This window comes from Hyla sarda, chromosome 4, assembly GCF_029499605.1.
Source record: "Hyla sarda isolate aHylSar1 chromosome 4, aHylSar1.hap1, whole genome shotgun sequence".
In the NCBI taxonomy this organism is placed as follows: Eukaryota; Metazoa; Chordata; class Amphibia; order Anura; family Hylidae; genus Hyla; species Hyla sarda.
The window spans coordinates 167,941,011-167,960,431 of record NC_079192.1 but is presented as its reverse complement, the minus strand read 5'-3'; the positions used below and the strand labels follow the sequence as shown (position 1 = coordinate 167,960,431).

The 19,421-nt window shown below is 40.6% G+C and overlaps 1 protein-coding gene across 5 annotated transcripts in view; it reads left to right on the top strand.

Annotated features, from left to right (window-relative positions):
- EDC3 (enhancer of mRNA decapping 3) overlaps nt 1-19,421 on the top strand; it is a 93,758-nt gene that overhangs the window by 31,220 nt on the left and 43,117 nt on the right. For 3 of the 5 annotated variants that reach the window (XM_056572672.1, XM_056572673.1, XM_056572674.1), the window contains 2 exons: nt 4,358-4,647; nt 7,784-7,840. In XM_056572672.1, the coding sequence (XP_056428647.1) occupies nt 4,358-4,647; nt 7,784-7,840 (347 nt within the window). The remainder of the gene's footprint in view (nt 1-4,357; nt 4,648-7,783; nt 7,841-19,421) is intronic. The other 2 variants (XM_056572676.1, XM_056572675.1) reach the window with 2 other exon arrangements.

Sequence of the window (19,421 nt, the reverse complement as noted above, 5' to 3'; positions counted from 1 at the left end):
CATCCATCCATCCAAAGACCATGCATACAAGAGAATAATAATCACCAGAACAAATAATAGAGAAAGAGAAGAAAGGAAAGAAAAAGGAGTAGGAAGGAAAAGAAAGAAAAAAGGAAAGCAAGCAAAAAGAGAAGACCATGGGGAACCCCGACCACAGGGCTAGTAGTAAAAGGAGATGGGGAAAAAAAAAGGGCCAAGTGGCCGGTGACAAACTCTAGAAAAACCAAAGAAACGAAGGGGCGACAACTCATGGGCCCGATATTGGCGATGCTCGTCATTGGGAGTGATGGAGAACGGGTGATTTCAGCAAACAAGTCCTTCAACATGAGGGTGGGGGGTCGGGTGAATTCCAACAGCGATGGATAATTGTCTTAGCCATCTGGGCAATACTTCTGGTAAAAAGAGGACTTCCACTGCATCAACAACCTTACACAGGTTAGGGAGACCTTGGTGATATTACAGTGAAAAGTGAGAGTACAAGAGAGGCTTGTCCTGCTGTGTTTACTGAGTACATTGAAGGGGGTATAAAGAAGGTACTCATACACCGTCAATAGCTGTTGTTTGAATGTACATGTGTTTTTAAGGCTCCTTTCACACTATATGTTGCTTCGTTTTAAAGACCCGTTACAATGTCACGTTAAGAAAACCGTCCGTTTAAATCCCATTCATGTCTATGGAATTTTTTGATTATCCGCTATCAACCATTATAGCCCATTATGAATAACCAATGTTATTTGTGACGGGAGAAAAATTAGTGCATGTATTGTTTTTTTCTCCCATCACAAATAACGTCTGTTATGCATAACGGCTATAACGAGTGATAACGGATAATCAAAAAATCCCATAGACTTGAATGGGATTATTTTTAAGGGTTTTCTTAACGGCACATTGTAACAGGTCTTTGAAATGGAGCAACATATAGTGTGAAAGGAGCCTAACAGGGAGACTAAAAAAAGCTGCGTCTAGACCCCTCTGGTGGCAGCTTATCTACGAGGAAGATAGAAGAATCAGGCAGGTTTGGATGACTTTTCACTTGTGTACTTGTGTCTTTACTATGTACACTAATGATAAACAAGTTGCCTAGTTACTGCGGAAGTGGGGAAGAAGATATGTTTTGACTACTGTGGTGGGGGTTGCTGTAGCTACTCTGCAACTGGGGATGGAATGCCTTGCATATTGGGAAAGTGCCTACTAGGAAACTGGTGAGCCTGCATTGATGACTGGGGAAATGGATAGGAGAGTAGGGAACAAATGTATTACTTCTAGAGTGGAGGTACACTTCTACAAAAGAGGCCAATTCTAACTTTTTTTTATGGAAAGTGAGGGTGTATAAGTAGTAGGGATGTAAGAAAAAAATCACCGCCGCTAATATCCAGCATGCGGCGCTCAGAGGGGTGTATGGAGCCGGCTCCGGACTACTGCCCGCTCCATACTCTGCAGCCCCCAGCTGTTCTCAGTAGCTGGGGGCCGCCACTAATAGCCAGCATGCGGCGATCGCTGCGGCTGGCTATTAACCCTCTAGAATCGTATCGCCAAATTCTTGGCGATTCACACCCCTAATAAGTAGGGCATCACGGCGGAATCGGTTGCTGTTTATCTACTGTTTCAGTGTGTTGTTGTTAGCCAAGACCTGGCTAAGATTATGCCCATGTATAAGTTAGACACAGACTTTTTTTTTGTATAACAAATGTAGCATTTGTATTATATACCCTTTTTTGTGTGTTTTTATTTACCTTAGATTCTATTTATGTCTATATAAAAATGAAACCACTTTTATAAGAAATCAGATCTACGGGCCTCCTTGGATACAGACCACAAACTGTGGTCTGATCCCGTATCTCTACTCCCTTTTTTATTTTATCCAATTTCTTGCTACCCTTCATAATGCACACTCTTTAGGTATAGTAATATACTTTTTGTAAAACTGTTGGCAAACCTGCACTTCGTTCTTTTTTTCTTCTGTGTGTGTGGGGGGGGGGGGGGGGGGGTGTATGGTGGTAAATGCACTCGAGCAAGGATGCTTTCTTTTCACATTTCTGTTTGTGGTTCTGTTTGGGGTCCCCATTGCAGATTCTGAGAGCTTACTTTCAATCAGGCAGGAACATGGATAGGAGGGAGAGCAATGAGGCGTTCCAACCTTCAGGGACTTGCGAACACCTCTTTGACAATATGCACAGAAGTGAATTGCAGATAACAACATACTCCTTTAAAGGGGTATTCCAAAAAAAAACTAAAAAAAAAAATAAAAAATATATATATATATATATATATATATATATATATATATCAACTGGCCCCAGAAAGTTAAACTGATTTGTAAATTACTTTTATTAAAAAATCTTAATCCTTTCAGTACTTATGAGCTGCTGAAGTTGTGTTGTTCTTTTCTATCTAAGTGCTCTCTGATGACACCTGTCTTGGGAACTGTCCAGAGTAGAAGCAAATCCCCATAGCAAACCTCTTCTGCCCTGCGCAGTTCCCTAGACAAGCAGAGATGTCAGCAGAGAGCACTGTTGCCAGGCAGAAAAGAACAACTCAACTTCAGCAGCTGATAATTATTGGAAGGATTAAGATTTTTTAATAGAAGTAATTTACGGAGAAAGTTGAGAGAGATATATATATATATATATATATATATATATATAAATTGGAATACCCCTTTAGACCCAAAATCAGAGGACTCCTGCAGCGATAGTGGTCTCCCTCAGATGATGTATACCCAGCTTTCTTATTTCATAGCAAATATAAATAAATTACAAATATGACCTTAAGCAAGGTTTAATAGCTGAACATTCTGGTTCCATGAAATTAAAGGAAATCATTTATAGCATGTGTTTTTCCAGATTGAAGAGAGGCTTTTGTGATGCCTAAATAATATTGGGCATAGAATTCTCTAAAATTAAAAAATTGTTCTATATCAACCTTGTCAAGGACCAGTTAATTTTTTTCCCCCCCTCAAATGGATTGAGATGTGGTCTTTTTGCTGGCTATGTAGTTATGTTGATAAGCCTTTACAGAATAGAAGCTTAAAGGGGTATTCCGGGCAAAAACATCTTATCCCCTATCGAAAGGATAGGGGATAAGATGTCTGATCAGGGGGGGCCCGCTGCTGGGACCCCCCACAATCTCCCTGCAGCAGCCCGCGTCTGAAGCTTCGGAAACCGCCGGGCTTCCGAGACTGGGACGTCACGCCACGCCCCCTCCATTCATTTCTATGGGAGGGGGCGTAACGGCCGCAACGCCCCCTCCCATAGACATGAATGGAGGGGGTGTGGCGTGACGTCACGTCCCTGTCTCGGAAGCCCGGAGGTTTCCGAAACTTCAGATGCAGCTACGCATAGAATGCAGGCTGCTGCAGGGAGATCGCCGGGGGTCCCAGTGGCGGGCCCCCCGTGATCAGACATCTTATCCCCTATCCTTTCAAGATGTTTTTGCCCGGAATACCCCTTTAAGCTCTTATTGTTGTGCTGCAAGATACATAGCATCCTGAGAAATGATTTCATCATGTTCAAGCTTCCTTCTATCAACTGAATGAGAAAAGTGTCCAAAATGTGTGTGTGTACACCTGATTGTCATTTTCTCTGGTCGGGCCTTCAACTAGATGCAGTGATTTCCTTTCATTGTTTTTCAGATGTTTTTTTTTTTTATGAAATCACAATGTTCAGCTATTATCTTATCACAATTTGTACTATTTATGGAAAAAAAGACTAAAGTGAGTCATTTCTAAAAATAATTGTTAGGTATAAAGATATAATATAATAAATAAGATAGAAGATCGGGTAGAGGGCTTTAATACTCTGTGGGAACCATGGTTAGCCTCCTCATACTGTCCCAACATGTCCCATACCTTTACGCTTTATTGAGGCTTGCCGGGGTCTGCCGGGGGGGGGGGGGGGGGTTGGGGGGAGTATGTATGTTTTGTTTAAATGATGTCACTACTCACCTGAATGCCACGAGTCCTTTCATGTTCTTTGTATTTGATGCGGGGAACCCGCTCCGTGGATTTTATATTACTATCTGACTATGCAAACCTGGAATGTTTGTTTATTGTTGGATCTGCGGATCCTTTGTTCTTACCCATGTTTCTATACTGTGTTTGTATTACATGAATCTTCAATAAAGCTTCATCGTTTGATGGTTATAATAAATAAGATATGTAATATAAAATTGTGATATGTGTAATACATAAAATATAAGAAATGAACAGCACAATACCTGGAATGTTATGACAATGAAAAGTACCGTATAGTACAATTAAAGTTACCAGGGTGAAACAGGTAAAGGATTGCAAATATGACGTGGGGAACCTCAACCTTGTGGACATGTTTAATAACAAGATCATTATTTTCTCGTCTAGGGCAGGGGACATTGTAGAGCTGAAGATTTTGGAGCTACCTGTAGATAGCAGAAGGCAAACAAATAACCAGTTCCCTGAAAACACAACTGGTATGACTACAGACTACATTAATGGCACAGCAAAGCAAAGGCCAATAGAGACAAGTAATGCACAGAACATCCCCCGTAGATCAGATGCGAGGAGCAATGATACTGTAGGCACTTCCCCACAGCCATGCTCAAAAAGTTACGTGGACAGACACAGTGAAGGTGTTAACCAGCCCAAGAACTTTCGCCGTAGGCACAACTCATGTGAGTACTAACATTAATGGGAATAATGTCATTTCCATGTTCCATATACATTATATACATTTTTGGTCCTGGTTTACTTGGAATTTTTTGTTTTCATAGGAAGGTAACATTTTATATTGGTCTGGTTACTTAACTACATTGTGTTTTTTTTTGTTTTTTTTAAGTAACCAATGACAGTGCACCACATAGGAGCCTGGTACTCTAGATCTGGACTTTTTCACCTGCTAACATTGTTCATTATATAATTTCTTAAGTTAGTTTCATAATGGATATACTCCTTAACCCTTTCTGACCATTTTACATATATTTATGTCATAGTGCTGGTTAGGTTGTATGGAGAAACATTTTTTTCTTTAAGAGCATGTTCCCACATGCCGTATTTTCTGCTGCATATTTTCTTTCTCATTAAAGTCAATGGGTAGCAATTTAATACGCAGCTGATTTTGCTACCCATTTACTTCAAAGGGAAAGAAAATACGCAGCAGAAAATAAGCAGCAAAATACGGCATGTGGGAACATGCCCTAAAAAAGAGTTTAAAGGGTACCTCTCATCAAAAAAACGTTTGATATATTATAGATTAATGTATGCAGAATAACTTTACAATTGCATGTTATTAAAAAATATGCTTCTTTCTATTTAATTTTCCACTTTGAAGAAATGACCACTTGGGGTCTCCCTACCAGTCCTGGCAGCAAGCATTTCAGACTCATGCTGGAGTCCTAAACACTATGAGCTGCCAGTCTGCTTTGTTCACAAAGGAGAACACTCAGAGCTGCCAGCCTGCTTTGTTCACAGCCTGTTTGGCTGTGAACAAAGCAGGCTGGCCGCTCTGAGTGTTTAGGACTCCAGCATGAGTCAGAAATGCTTGCTGACAGGACTGATCGGGAAAAATACAATAGAAAGAAGCATATTTTTCATTAACATGCTATTGGAAAGTTATTCAACATTCATTAATCTAAAATATATCAAAAGTTTATTTGATGAGAGGTACCCTTTAAAAAGCTTGATATGAACTGTGCATCTGTTGGTTAATCCTCATGAAACAGGCATATTTTTGGGCCCGTTTGTATTTATACTGCATGGTGAATGCTGTCTGAGAGGCAAAGAAAGTGCCAGAAAAGTAGTTAAACATTACTAAAACTAATTTGTAAGTTTTTAATATTGCTGTAATTGAAGTGACCTGCAGAATAAAATTAAATGTAGTTTTTACCCCAATATAAAACAATGACAGAATTTTAACTCTTTCCAGTACAACTTGTCCCACAAAAAAGCTCTCCATATAGCTCTGGCAATGGTTAAAAAAAGGTGTGTAAGAAGGTGAGGAATAGAAAGAGTTAACGCTGACTCCAGAAATCCCTTCAGTAGGAAGAAAACTTATCAATTATTTATTTTTTATTGTTAGTTAATACTTACTGTATTGAAGGGGTTTTCATACAAAGGAAAGTTGGAAAATCAGATATGTACCACATACATTAATGTAAATGAGTACAGATGTACTCATTTCAAGTAAAGTAGCTCACATGACTATACTGTTTTCTGCCCCATGACTATATTGTTTTCTGCCCCATGACTATATTGTTTTCTGCCCCATGACTATATTGTTTTCTGCCCCATGACTATATTGTTTTCTGCCCCATGAATCTGATCACTTCCTTCTGTGCTCAATGATGCTGTTCCTGCACTTACAGTGCACTTACTTTCCCACATGCATAGTGGAGGCCAACTGATAATACCTTCGGGGACTGCACTTAAAATGAGCATGTGTGACAGTCTAAGTGGGTCGTAACCAAGGGCAACAGATTATTAAAACAATACAGACACATGGGGATATGCAGTACATTTTCAGAAATACTGATACATTTGAATTCTGTTGAACTACAGATAATGCATCAGTTAATGGAAAAATTAGAAAACTTTATATTTTCAGAATGCAGAAATGACAAAATAAAAAGCTGCATCCTTAAAGGGGTACTCCGGCCCGAAGACATCCTATCCCCTATCCAAAAGATAGGGGATAAGATGTCTGATCACGGGGGTCTCGCCGCTGGGGACCCCCATAATCTCGTATGCAGCACCCACCTGTGGAAGCTGCACGCAGCGCTGCAGCCTCAGAGTCTGCCGGGTCACGACTACAGGCCGCAGTATCGTGACATCACGACTCTGCCCCCGTGTGCTGCCTTAGGGCCGGAGTACCCCTTTAAAGGAGATATGTGGCGGAAAAAAACGTATCCCCTTTACACATGTCCCCTACCTGCCCCGGCATATTCTCCTCTAATGCGTGTCATACCCAGTACAAAAGCTGGTCGAAACACGCCCCCTTCATTCATCTACACCTCTCCCATAGAGATGAATGAAGGGGGCGTGCTTCTACCAGCTTCTGTGCTGGATGCGACAAGTCATTACAGGAGTTACGGGGTCCCTGGGGATAAGTGAGAAATTCTGTTTCGCTGGACATCTTTTCTGACAAGAATCTGTGTTGTTCCCATTGACATCAAGTTTTGCCCACAGACCACCTGTATATTTCAAGATCCCATGGCATACAATCAGCCAAATACGTTTTTTTAAGGATCGGATGTAGAGTAATATTGACACATATGTACTCAGAAGGCCGGCAGACCATGCATTTGAGTGTACACAGTGCACACAGGAGGACACAGTGCACTTTGGGAAATAGATGGAGAATGATCACTTTTAGATCATGTCCTGTCCATTAAACTGTGGATCAGCTGAGAGAACGCTATAGTATACTATGTATGTATACTGGTGATGTGGCCAAAACATGATGTAAAATGGGCCCTTAGATCTTCAAATACAGTTTACTGAACTATATGTAGACCAGAAAGGCAGACTGTTTGAAGCATCTAGATTCAATATAAATGTATCCATTGTGAGGATAGAGTGTCAGTCTCTCTATCTCTATCTATCTATATATATATATATATATATATATATATATATATATATATATATATATAATCTAGAGAGAGAGAGAGAACTACACAAATGACTTGATTTGCTAGTTGGGCACATAAAATGTACTACGAGCACATGATGTTGCCCATATGAAAATGCCTTAACTTTAATGCATCCATTTCCTTTTATTTTATTTGTCTTCTCCCTATTCCTTGCTGGCAGCCCCTCCCAAATGCCATGGACATTCTGTGGGGAGGAATCAGGAAACAGATTCTGCAGGTATTTTAGCTGTTTAGGTGGCTTATTGACTGTAATTTTTAGAAAATATATTTTCATGTACCATCAAAATATGACATATTTTTATGTTAAACATATTTTTCAAGCCTTTTTGGTAATTTTAGATTATAAAATAACAAATTCTTGCAATTTGGCCACTATACCTAATAGTAAAATGATACTTTATGTTTTGTAGAGAAACTTTTTCAGCAGTCTCCTCCTTACCATCAAGGGCAGGATTACAGTAAAAGCTGACTTCAATATATAGATAAGACTTGATTTGACCATTCACAATAGGTGATAATCACAGCTCCCCTTTCTTCTCACCTTGTACTGTGACTTCTGCAGAGGTCACATAACGTGCCTTGAAAATTCTCTAATAAAAGTCATGCTTCATATAGATAAATATACCAGCACTGACTCTCCCTATGCTAAGGCTTCAGCCCTCAGTCCAGTAAACTACTGTGCCACTTACAGTTCACTTGGAAAATCAGTTCCTTGCAGTGCTCAGAGTTACACACAGTCCATTTCATGAACTGTAATATAGGTTGCAGGATTGGCCCTAACTTTTCTACGTCATGAGCTACTGGGCCATGGTAACTGATAAAAAAAACATCACTTCCTTGAGACACGTGTGGTGGGGTTTGTACTCTGTCCGAACCTGAGCAAGCACCGCAACACACACTACATAGAAGTTTAAGGTTCAGTGCTAACCCACTTACAAAAAATATTTACAATACCATATAATAATGATAAATTACCATACAATTACATAAGAACATAATCTGAGAAAAAATGAAAGTCCCTCCTCTAGAACAAGCTAACTTATTTATATAGCTAGACAAGCAGAAAAGGACATCTTACTATAAAGAGGCCCCCAAAAATATATATAACCTCGAGGAATACTGTAGAAAAACGCTTCGCAACTTAGAATCCATATTTCTTCTGCTCACAGCAACATTTTATGCCAATCTCCTCCATAGCATGGATTTTTCACTGTTTCTAGACCTGCAAATTGGAGTACATTTTGGGTCTCCATCAATGTCCCTTCTTTAACCCCTACAGGACCCATGACGTAACGGTACGTCCCGACACCCTGGGTCTTAAGGACCAGGGACGTACATTTACGTCATGGGCAGTTTTAGTCCCCGCCGTGCGCCGGGCGGGGATCGGAGCGGGATGGCTGCTGAAATCATTCAGCAGGCATCCCGTGCAAATGACCAGGGGGGTCATCAGACCCCCCCATGTCGGCGATCGCGGCAAATCGCAAGTGAATTCACACTTGCGATTTGCGCGATTCCGGGTCATTACGGGTCTATAGTGACCCGGTGACCCGCAATGTAAGGGGGATCGCGGGTGTCTAAGACACCCACGATCCCCCTGAAGCGATAGGAGTGAGGTGGCACGGGTGCCACCCCTCCTATCCCTGCTATTGGTGGTCTAGACGCGACCACCAATAGCAGATCGGGGGCGGGGGGGTTTACTTTCGTTTTCCCCGTCCTGCCCTCCCACAATAGGCGGGGCAGGACGGGGAAACGACGGGGACCGGCGCCGAAGATCCACTTACCGATCCGGGCGGGCGTCGGAGGCTGCAGGCGACGGAGATCGGCGGGCGGCGATGACGTGCGGCTGGATCCGACGGAAGCCGGTGAGTTGCCTAGCAACATCTGGAGGGTACAGTTTGAGACCATTATACAGTGGTCTCTAACTGTAGCCCTCCAGATGTTGCAAAACTACAACTCCCAGCATGCCCAGACTGCTGTTTGGGCATGCTGGAATATGTAGTTTTGCAACAGCTGGAGGGCTACAGTTTGAGACCACTATATAGTGGTCCCTAAACTGTAGCCCTCCAGATCTTGCAAAACTACAACTCCTAGCATGCTCAAACAACTGTTTGCTGTCAGGGCATGCTGGGAATTGTAGTTTTGCAACAGCTGGAGGTCCACAGTTTGGAGATCACTTTGCAGTGGTCTCTAAAACTGTAGTCCAACAGATGCAAAACTGCAAATCCCAGCATGTCCAAACAGCAATCAGCTGTCTCGGCATGCTGGGAGTTGTAGTTGCGTACCTCCAGCTATTGCATAACTACATCTCCCAGCATGCCCTTCGGCGATCAGTACATGCTGGGAGTTGTAGTTTTGGAACAGCTGGAGGTTTGCCCCCCCCCCCATGTGAACGTACAGGGTACATTCACACGGGCAGGCTTACAGTAAGTTTCCTGCTCCAAGTTTGGGCTGCGGCAAATTTTTCGCCGTATCTCAAACTTCTAGCGAGAAACTCACCGTAACCCGCCAGTGCGAATGTACCCTAAAAACACTACACTACACTAACACCTAATAAAGAGTAAAACACTACATATACATCCCCTTACACTGTCCCCCCAATAAAAATGAAAAACGTATTGTATGGCAGTGTTTCCAAAACGGAGCCTCCAGCTGTTGCAAAACAACAACTCCCAGCATTTCCGGACAGCCACTGACTGTCCAGGCATGCTGGGAATTTAGCAACAGCTGGAGGCACCCTGTTTGGGAATCACTGGCGTATAATACCCCTATGTCCACCCCTGTGCAATCCCTAATTTAGTCCTCAAATGCGCATGGCGCTCTCTCACTTTGGAGCCCTGTCGTATTTCAAGGCAACAGTTTAGGGCCACATATGGGGTATTTCTGTACTCGGGAGAAATTGCACTACTAATTTTGGGGGGCTTTTTCTCCTTTTACCCCTTAGGAAAAGGAAAAGTTGGGGCTACACCAGCTTGTTAGTGTAAAAAAATAAAAAAAATTACACTAACATGCCGGTGTTGCCCTTTACTTTTTATTTTCACAAGCGTTAAAAGGAAAAAAAAGACACCCAAAATTTGTAACGCAATTTCTCCTGAGTACGGACATATCCCATATGTGGGTGTAAAATGCTCTGCGGGCGCACAACAAGGCTCAGGAGTGAGAGCGCACTATGTACATTTGAGGTCTAAATTGGTGATTTGCACAGGGGTGGCTGATTTTACAGCGGTTCTGACATAAACCCCCCCCAAAAAATACCCACATGTGACCCCATTTTGGAAACTACACCCCTCACGTAATGTAATAAGGGGTACAGTGAGCATTTACGCCCCACAGGTGTTTGACAGATTTTTGCAACAGTGGTCCGTGAAAATGAAAAATTTTATTTTTCATTTGCACAGCCCACTGTTCCAAAGATCTGTCAAACGCCAGTGGGGTGTAAATACTCACTGCACCCCTTATTAAATTCTGTGAGGGGTGTAGTTTCCAAAATAGGGTCACATGTGGGGGGTTCCACTGTTCTGGCACCACGGGGGGCTTTGTAAACGCAGATGGCCCCTGACTTCCATTCCAAACATTTTTTTTTCCCAAAAGCTCAACGGCACTCCTTCTCTTCTGAGCATTGTAGTGCGCCAGCAGAGCACTTGACGTCCACACATGGGGTATTTCCATACTCAGAAGAGATGGGGTTACAAATTTTGGGGGGTATTTTCTGCTATTAACCCTTGCAAAAATGTGAAATTTGGGGGGAAACACACATTTTAGTGAAAAAAAAAATTTTTTTTTTACATATGCAAAAGTCGTGAAACACCTGTGGGGTATTAAGGCTCACTTAATTTCTTGTTACGTTCCTCAAGGGGTCTAGTTTCCAAAATGGTATGGCATGTGAGGGTTTTTTGCTGTTCTGGCACCATAGGGGCTTCCTAAATGCAACATGCCCCCCAAAAACCATTTCAGAAAAACGTACTCTCCAAAATCCCCTTGTCTCTCCTTCGCTTCTGAGCCCTCTACTGCGCCCGCCGAACAATTTACATAGACATATGAGGTATGTGCTTACTCGAGAGAAATTGGGCTACAAATACAAGTATACATTTTCTCCGTTTACTCCTTGTAAAAATAAAAAAATTGGGTCTACAAGAACATGCGAGTGTAAAAAATGAAGATTGTGAATTTTCTCCTTCACTTTGTTGCTATTCCTGTGAAACACCTAAAGGGTTAAAACGCTGACTGAATGTCATTTTGAATACTTTGGGGGGTGCAGTTTTTATAATGGGGTCATTTGTGGGGTATTTCTAATATGAAGACCCTTCAAATCCACTTCAAACCTGAACTGGTCCCTGAAAAATAGTGAGTTTGAAAATTTTGAGAAAAATTGGAAAATTGCTGCTGAACTTTGAAGCCCTCTGGTGTCTTCCAAAAGTAAAAACACGTCAATTTTATGATGCAAACATAAAGTAGACATATTGTATATGTGAATCAAAATTTTTTTTATTTGGAATATCCATTTTCCTTACAAGCAGAGAGCTTCAAAGTTAGAAAAATACAAATTTTTCAAATTTTTCATCAAATTTGGGGATTTTTCACCAAGAAAGGATGCAATTTACCACAAAATTTTACCGCTATGTTAAAGTAGAATATGTCACGAAAAAACAATCTCGGAATCAGAATGATAACTAAAAGCATTCCAGAGTTATTAATGTTTAAAGTGACAGTGGTCAGATGTGCAAAAAACGCTCTGGTCCTGAGGTGTAAAATGGCCTGGTCCTTAAGGGGTTAAGGAGCTGGAAGAAGCGCAGAGAGCAAGAAACGTTAGTTTCTCTGTCTGTACACTATTTGCATGGAATAAAGGTGATTGCAAAGAAATTGCGAGTGCCACATTTACTATAGCCTTTACTACTGTACATCTAATAGAAGTCAGTAGAGTCCCCTCCAGTCTATTCCTCTTAATTCTGAGAAGCTTGGTGTAAAAAAAATATTTTTAAAAATTGAGTAAACAACCCCGAAAATAGGAACGCTAGAGGAAGAAAATACTCCCTTGGCTGTGAGCCATAAAAATAATAAAAGTATCTAGGTGATATATTTCCTTTTAACTTTGTCCCTCTTAGTGGTATCAGGCACTGAGTATGGAAATTTCTTTGCTGACCTTTTCTTTCCATTCCTGTAAATTTTCCAATACCCTTATCTCCTTGAACTTTTCTATAGTGTGTGCAGTCATTGCACAGTATATTGTCTTAGATCTATGAGATGTACATGCTTGAAATCCAGTAGTATAAATGTTTATTAATGATACTGAACTGTTACACCAGTTCATTGCAGTGGAAGACAAATGGAGATTCTTGACTGCCATCCTTTATTTATTTATTTCTATTTATTTCTATTTTACAATGCCATGTATTTATACCAATTTAAAATGTGGTTTCTGGTCACATATTTAAGGTGTCACATGTTTAGAAGTGATTCGCTACTTGTAATTTTGCCTGATCCAACAATTGGGCTATGCTGGGGGTTGATGAAGAGCACTTATGATACTCAGAACCACTTATATTAAAGAGAAAAAAATAAAGGATTTCCCATATGTTATGCTGACTGTACAGCTGATGTTTCATAGGCAGAACTGAGGTTGACTGCCCGTCCTTGAACAGTTTTACAGAATGGCCTAATATGAGGATCTGTTCAGACCACCAATCTCTACAGCACTGTGTAATATGTTAGCACTATATACATTTTAGATTTATTATTATTACACCACATTTTTTAAATTTTTGTAAAACATTTTTAAAGATATTTAAAGATCCTTTTTATTAGAATGTCCAACCTATTGTGTACTGTTGCCATTGACTTTAGTATTGGTCTCGATTGTGATCTTCAACAAGAATGTCTACATCATCTAATTTTGTCTTTAAAGTGCATCTGTCACATGGTTTATGCATATAAAATAGCCAGTCATATAGATTTTAGTGTAAGGATACATTTCATACCTTTTTAGATAACCTCTTGGTGCCTTTATATATTTAGTTAAAAAGTTTTAGTGGGGCATGGGTGGGGCCACTATGCCTCTTCTCTGTGACGTCAGGCCTGATCCCTCCTTGATTGCAACACATGCACACCCAGTGAGTCTTGGCAGACTCCCTCCTGTGACATTGTGTTTTTTTTTTCATCCATACTTCGTTGTTTAGCTATACCATGTTTGGCCATACCAAACTGGCATTTTAGCATGTAAATAATGTTTTTACCGTCACAGATGAATTTGTCTAAAATAAGTATTTTAAAGCCTTTTGTTGGGTGTGTATTAAAATCACCCTTAATAATTGAACTACAGTTCTGGCACTTCATGCACAGGAGAGTGTTAATTCTGACTACTAATTTTCATAATAGTTTTAGTCAACAACACTTTAAGTGACTAAAGCTAAATAAAAACAAAGTTATGATGACCAAAACCATGACTAAATTTATGAACATTTTGGTCAACTGACTAAAACTAGAATAAGATAGATAAGATTTGCGAAGAGATCCAATCAGAACCCAGCTTTTGTATGTATTCAGTGTTTAATCTCTTAAGGACGAAGCCCATTTTGACCTTTCAAGGGGTACTCCCATGGAAACCTTTTTTTTTTTTTTTTTTTTTTAATCAACTGGTGCCAGAAAGTTAAACAGATTTGTAAATTACTTCTATTAAAAAAAATTCTTAATCTATATACTACAGAGGAAATGTTTTTCTTTTTGGAACACAGAACTCTCTGCTGACATCATGACCACAGTGCTCTCTGACATCTCTGTCCATTTTAGGAACTGTCCAGAGCAGCGTATGTTTGCTATGGGGATTTTCTCCTACTCTGGACAGTTCTTAAAATGGACAGAGATGTCAGCAGAGAGCACTCTGGTCATGATGTCAGCACAGAGCTCTGTGTTCCAAAAACAAAACCATTTCCTCTGTCATATTCAGCAGCTAATAAGTACTGGAAGGATTAAGATTTTTTAACAGAAGTAATTTACAAATCTGTTTAACGTTCTGGCACCAGTTGATTTAAAAAAAGAAAAAAAAAAGTTTTCCACGGGAGTACCCCTTTAAGGACTAGAGTATTTTCTGCAAATCTGACTTGTCACTTTTTGCATTAATAACTCTGTGATGCTTTTACTTATCATATTGATTCTGAGATTGTTTTCTCGTGACACATTCTACTTTGTTAGTCATAAATTTTTGGCGATACTTGCATAATTTCTTTGTGAAAAATTCCAAAATTTCATGAAAAATTCCAAAATTTAGCATTTTTTGAACTTTGAAACTTTCTGCCGGTAAAGAAAATGGACATGCCAAAAAAATATGTATTGATTCACATATACAATATGTCTACTTTATCTTTGCATCATAAAGTTGACATGTTTTTTAATTTTTGAAGACATTAGAGGGCTTCAAAGTTTAGCAGCAATTTTCCAATTTTTACAAAAATTTCTAAATCAGTATTTTTCAGGGACAGTTCAGTTTAAAAGTGAATTTGAGGGTCTTTAGGTTCGAAATCCTCCATAATGGACCCAATTATGAAAACTGCACTCCTCAAAGTATTCAAAATGACTTTCAGAAAGTTTGTTAATCATTGAGGCTAGGTTCACACTGCAGAATTTCTGGGCAGAATTTCTGCCGGAGATCGAACAGGCAGTGCTAGGACCAAGCAGACTGCATTGCTGCCCCATAGACTGCAATGCATTTCTGGGTGGATCTTTTGGGAGATCTGTTCAGAAATGCATTGCCATCTATGGGGATGGCAATGTAGTCCGCTTGGTCCTAGTCCCGTCGGCTCAATTTCCGGCAGAAATTCTGCCCAGAAATTCCACAGTGTGAACCTAGCCTTAGGTGTTTCACAGGAATAGCAGCAAAGTGGAGGAGAAAATGCAAAATCTCAATTTTTTTTACACTAACATGTTTTTTGTAGCCCCATATTTTTCATGTTTACAAGGGGTAAAAGGAGAAAAAGCCCCCCAAAATGTGTAACCCAATTTCTTTCGAGTAAGCAAGTTTCCCATATGTGTATGTAAAGTGCTCTGTGGGTGCACTAGAGGGCTCAGAAGGGAAGGAACGACAATGGGATTTTGGAGAGTGAATTTTGCTGAAATGGTTTTTGGGGGGCATGTCGCATTTAGGAAGGCCCTATGGTGCCAGAACAGCAAAAAGCCTTCCACATGGCACACTCTTTTGGAAACTACAAGGGGTATAGTTAGCCTTAACACCGGTGTTTGACAAATTTTTCGTTAAAGTGGGATGTGAAAATGAAAAAAAAAAAATGTTTTCCACTAAAATGCTGGAATTTTCCAAATTTTTTTTTTCACAAGGGGTAATAGGAGAAAATGCCCCCCCCCCCCAAATTTATAACCCCATTTCTTCTGAGTATGGACATACCTCATTTTTGGACATAAATGGCTCTGCAGGTGCACAGCATGGCTCAGAAGAGAAGGAGCGGCATTGGGCTTTTGGAGAGAGAATTTTGCTGGAATTAAAGTCAGGGGCCATGTGCGTTTACAAAGCTCCTATGGTGCCAGAATAGCGGGACCCCACACATGTGCCATCCTTTTGGAAACTACACCACTCAAGGAACGTAACAAGGGGTACAGTGAGTATTTACATCTCACAGGTGTCTGGAACACTGGGGCATAAAAATGAATACATTTGTTGTTGTTTTTTTTTCCACAAAAATGCCGGTGTTACCCCAAATTTTTCATTTGCACAAGGGGTAATAGGAGAAAATGCTCCCCAAAATTTGTAACTCCGTTGCTTCTGCGTTTGGAAATACCCCATTTGTGGACGTAATCTGCTGTGCAGACGCACCACAGGGCACAAGAGTCATAGAGCTATGTTCGCATTTGAGGCCTATGACATATCAGTAGCTGACGGTTACATACATTCAGAGGAAAATAAAAAAAGAAACGCCCACATGTGACCCCCATTACAGACAGTACCCACCCTGAGTAATGTGTATAGGGGTGAAGTGGACATTTTGAACGCACGGGTGTTTTCTACATTTATTTTCCTGGAATGGATGTAGTTTGGGGAAAATGGAAATTGCAGTTTTCCTACTGATTTGCCAATTATGTTCCCAGAATGAGGACCCAGAGCACAGCCAAAAGTAAAAATAGTGCCTGCCCCAAACCCTATGCTCTAATTCATCATTCTGGGAATGTTTTGTGTGTGGCCGTCCCTAAACATAAATGCGTACACTGCTCAGGTAGGAGGAGGTAGGGAGCTGTACAGTGCTACCCAAAATTTGTTGGTAATCCTCAGATTTCATGATGCCTTGCACACATTCAAGGCACCCAAGCCAGGACACCGATCGGCTGAATGCACTGCCCACCACTGTAGTAGTGCACCTAGGGATACCGCCACTGCGGCAGCCTTGGTAACCATGAGTAGCCACCTTATGGCAACATTGCCACCGGGCTAATAGAGCTTAAGTCGTGGCACCAATATTGCACAAAATGCATAGGTGCTCAAGCTACATGTGCGCTCACAGTTTCTTCTTTTCTCACCCTATTATTTACAACTTTTTGTATTTGTAATTAGTTTATTTTTTGGTAATATTTATTCTAGTTATCCTTGTACTGTATATTGCCTGCTGTATATTGCCTGCTGTACTGTATATTAACCGCTGAAGAACCCACCGATGTGGTAGAAACACGTCGGGTGTACCAGAGCAAGGACTTGGTTATTATTGACAGGGAATTCTAGGGCGTATTCAAAGTGATAGATCGGGACAGGGGTCGCCCTTTCTAGGGCGAGTGCTCCGACAGTCCCTGTGGGAGCAGGGGTAGACTTCACCACATCTCCCCGACAGGGAATTCTAGGGTGACTGTCACAATTTTTTTGACCCTGCTCTCCCTACCCTATCCCTCAATACAGACGCACTCTGCTTCATGCGGTCTGTATTGCTCATTATATATTTGGTGTCCAATTATCTAACTGGCTTATTGTTGTGGGGCCTACGTTTTTAGCACGTGTCTGAATAAAAGTTATATTTTAAGTGTGTAACCCCCTGTGATTCCACCCAGTGCCAGAGGCAGCAAAACAACCCCAAAACATCATTGATCCTCCATCATATTTCACTGTAGGTACTGTGTTCTTTTCTTTGTAGGCCTCATTCCATTTTTGGTAAACAGTAGAATGATGTGCTTTACCAAAAAGCTCTATCTTGGTCTCATCTGTCCACAAGATGTTTTCCCAGAAGGATTTTGGCTTACTCAAGTTCGTTTTGGCAAAATGTAGTCTTGCTTTTTTATGTCTCTGTGTCAGCAGTGGGGTCCTCCTTGGTCTCCTGCCATAGCGCTTAATTTCATTTAAATGTCAATGGATAGTTCACGCTGACACTGATACTCCTTGAGCCTGCAGGACAGCTTGAATATCTTTGGAACTTGTTTGGGGCTGCTTATCCACCATCCGGACTATCCTGTGTTGACATCTTTCATCAATTTTTCTCTTCCGTCCATGCCCAGGGAGATTAGCTACAGTTCCATGGGTGGCAAACTTCTTGATAATGTTGTGCATGGTGGACAAAGACTAATCTAGATCTCTGGAGATGAACTTGTAATCTTGAGATTTGTTGATATTTTTCCACAATTTTGGTCCTCAATCTGTTGTCCAAGCTCAGTGTGGCACACACAGACACACAATGCAAAGACTAAGTGAACTTCTCTCCTTTTTATCTGCTTTCAGGAGTGATTTTTATATTACACACACCTGTTACTTGCCTAAAGGAGCATCACATTCTTGAAACAATTTATTTATCCACAATTTTGAAAGGGTACCAATAATTTTGTCCAGCCCATTTTTGGAGTTTGATGTGACATTATGTCCAATTAGCTTTTTTTCCTCCCTTTTTTTGGTTTAGTTCCAATACACACAAAGGGAATAAACATGTGTATAGCAAAACGTGTTACTGAAATTCTTTTCTGTGAGAAATACTTTATTTTCTAGAAAAAATTCTGGGGTTCTTTTTTGTCTGGTCTTGCTTGTGGCTTATAAGGTAAAAGCATGGCAGAACACTTTCACTTATGAAACCATCCCAAGATTAAAAGTTACCACCTATCTACTGAAAGTCTCATAGAGAATGAAAGGCTGAGCATGCATGCTGCGGCTCCATTTACCCTGAAGGACAAGGGACTTTTATTCTCGTGACTGTTTGTGGTCCCAGCCGAGCAACCCCTTTTAGGTCTTATGGAGCTTCATTTTAGCCTCGGCATTATGTACGCACATCCCAGTCTAACATTGGGTCTACTAACTAGTGATCTATGATGCTGTTAGTTCAGTCATTAGACCCACAGTCAGGCTGGGACTTAAAGGGGTTATCCAGCATCAGAAAAAGATAGCTGATTTCTTCTAAAAACTGCATCACATTTGTCTGCAGGTTGGGTGTGGTTTTGCATCTTTTTTTTTTTAAGATGAGAAAAAATAAGTAAAAGACATGATGGGAACAGAGCCTTGACATTTTGGACTTTTTAAGCAAATGACCTTATTTTACCTCCCTTATACATCTATACCAAAAGCTGTTCTTTCTCCAACATTGTTTTGTCTTTGCTTCTAAAGCATTACATTCCATTATATATGAGCTTTCAAACTTAATAATGGTTTTAAAGTCCTGAGTCAGTCAATTTAACTTTGTTAATAAAAAAGTCCCCATTTAAGTTTAATGTAAGATCTGCACGAAGTGATTCTGCTGTTCTGTTTTTAAAGTCCATCTCTTTCTAGACAAGTGATTTCCAGGGCATTTCAGGATTTCAGATGGTTTCCCACCACTGAAAATGAGCAAATCCTTGCACGCACC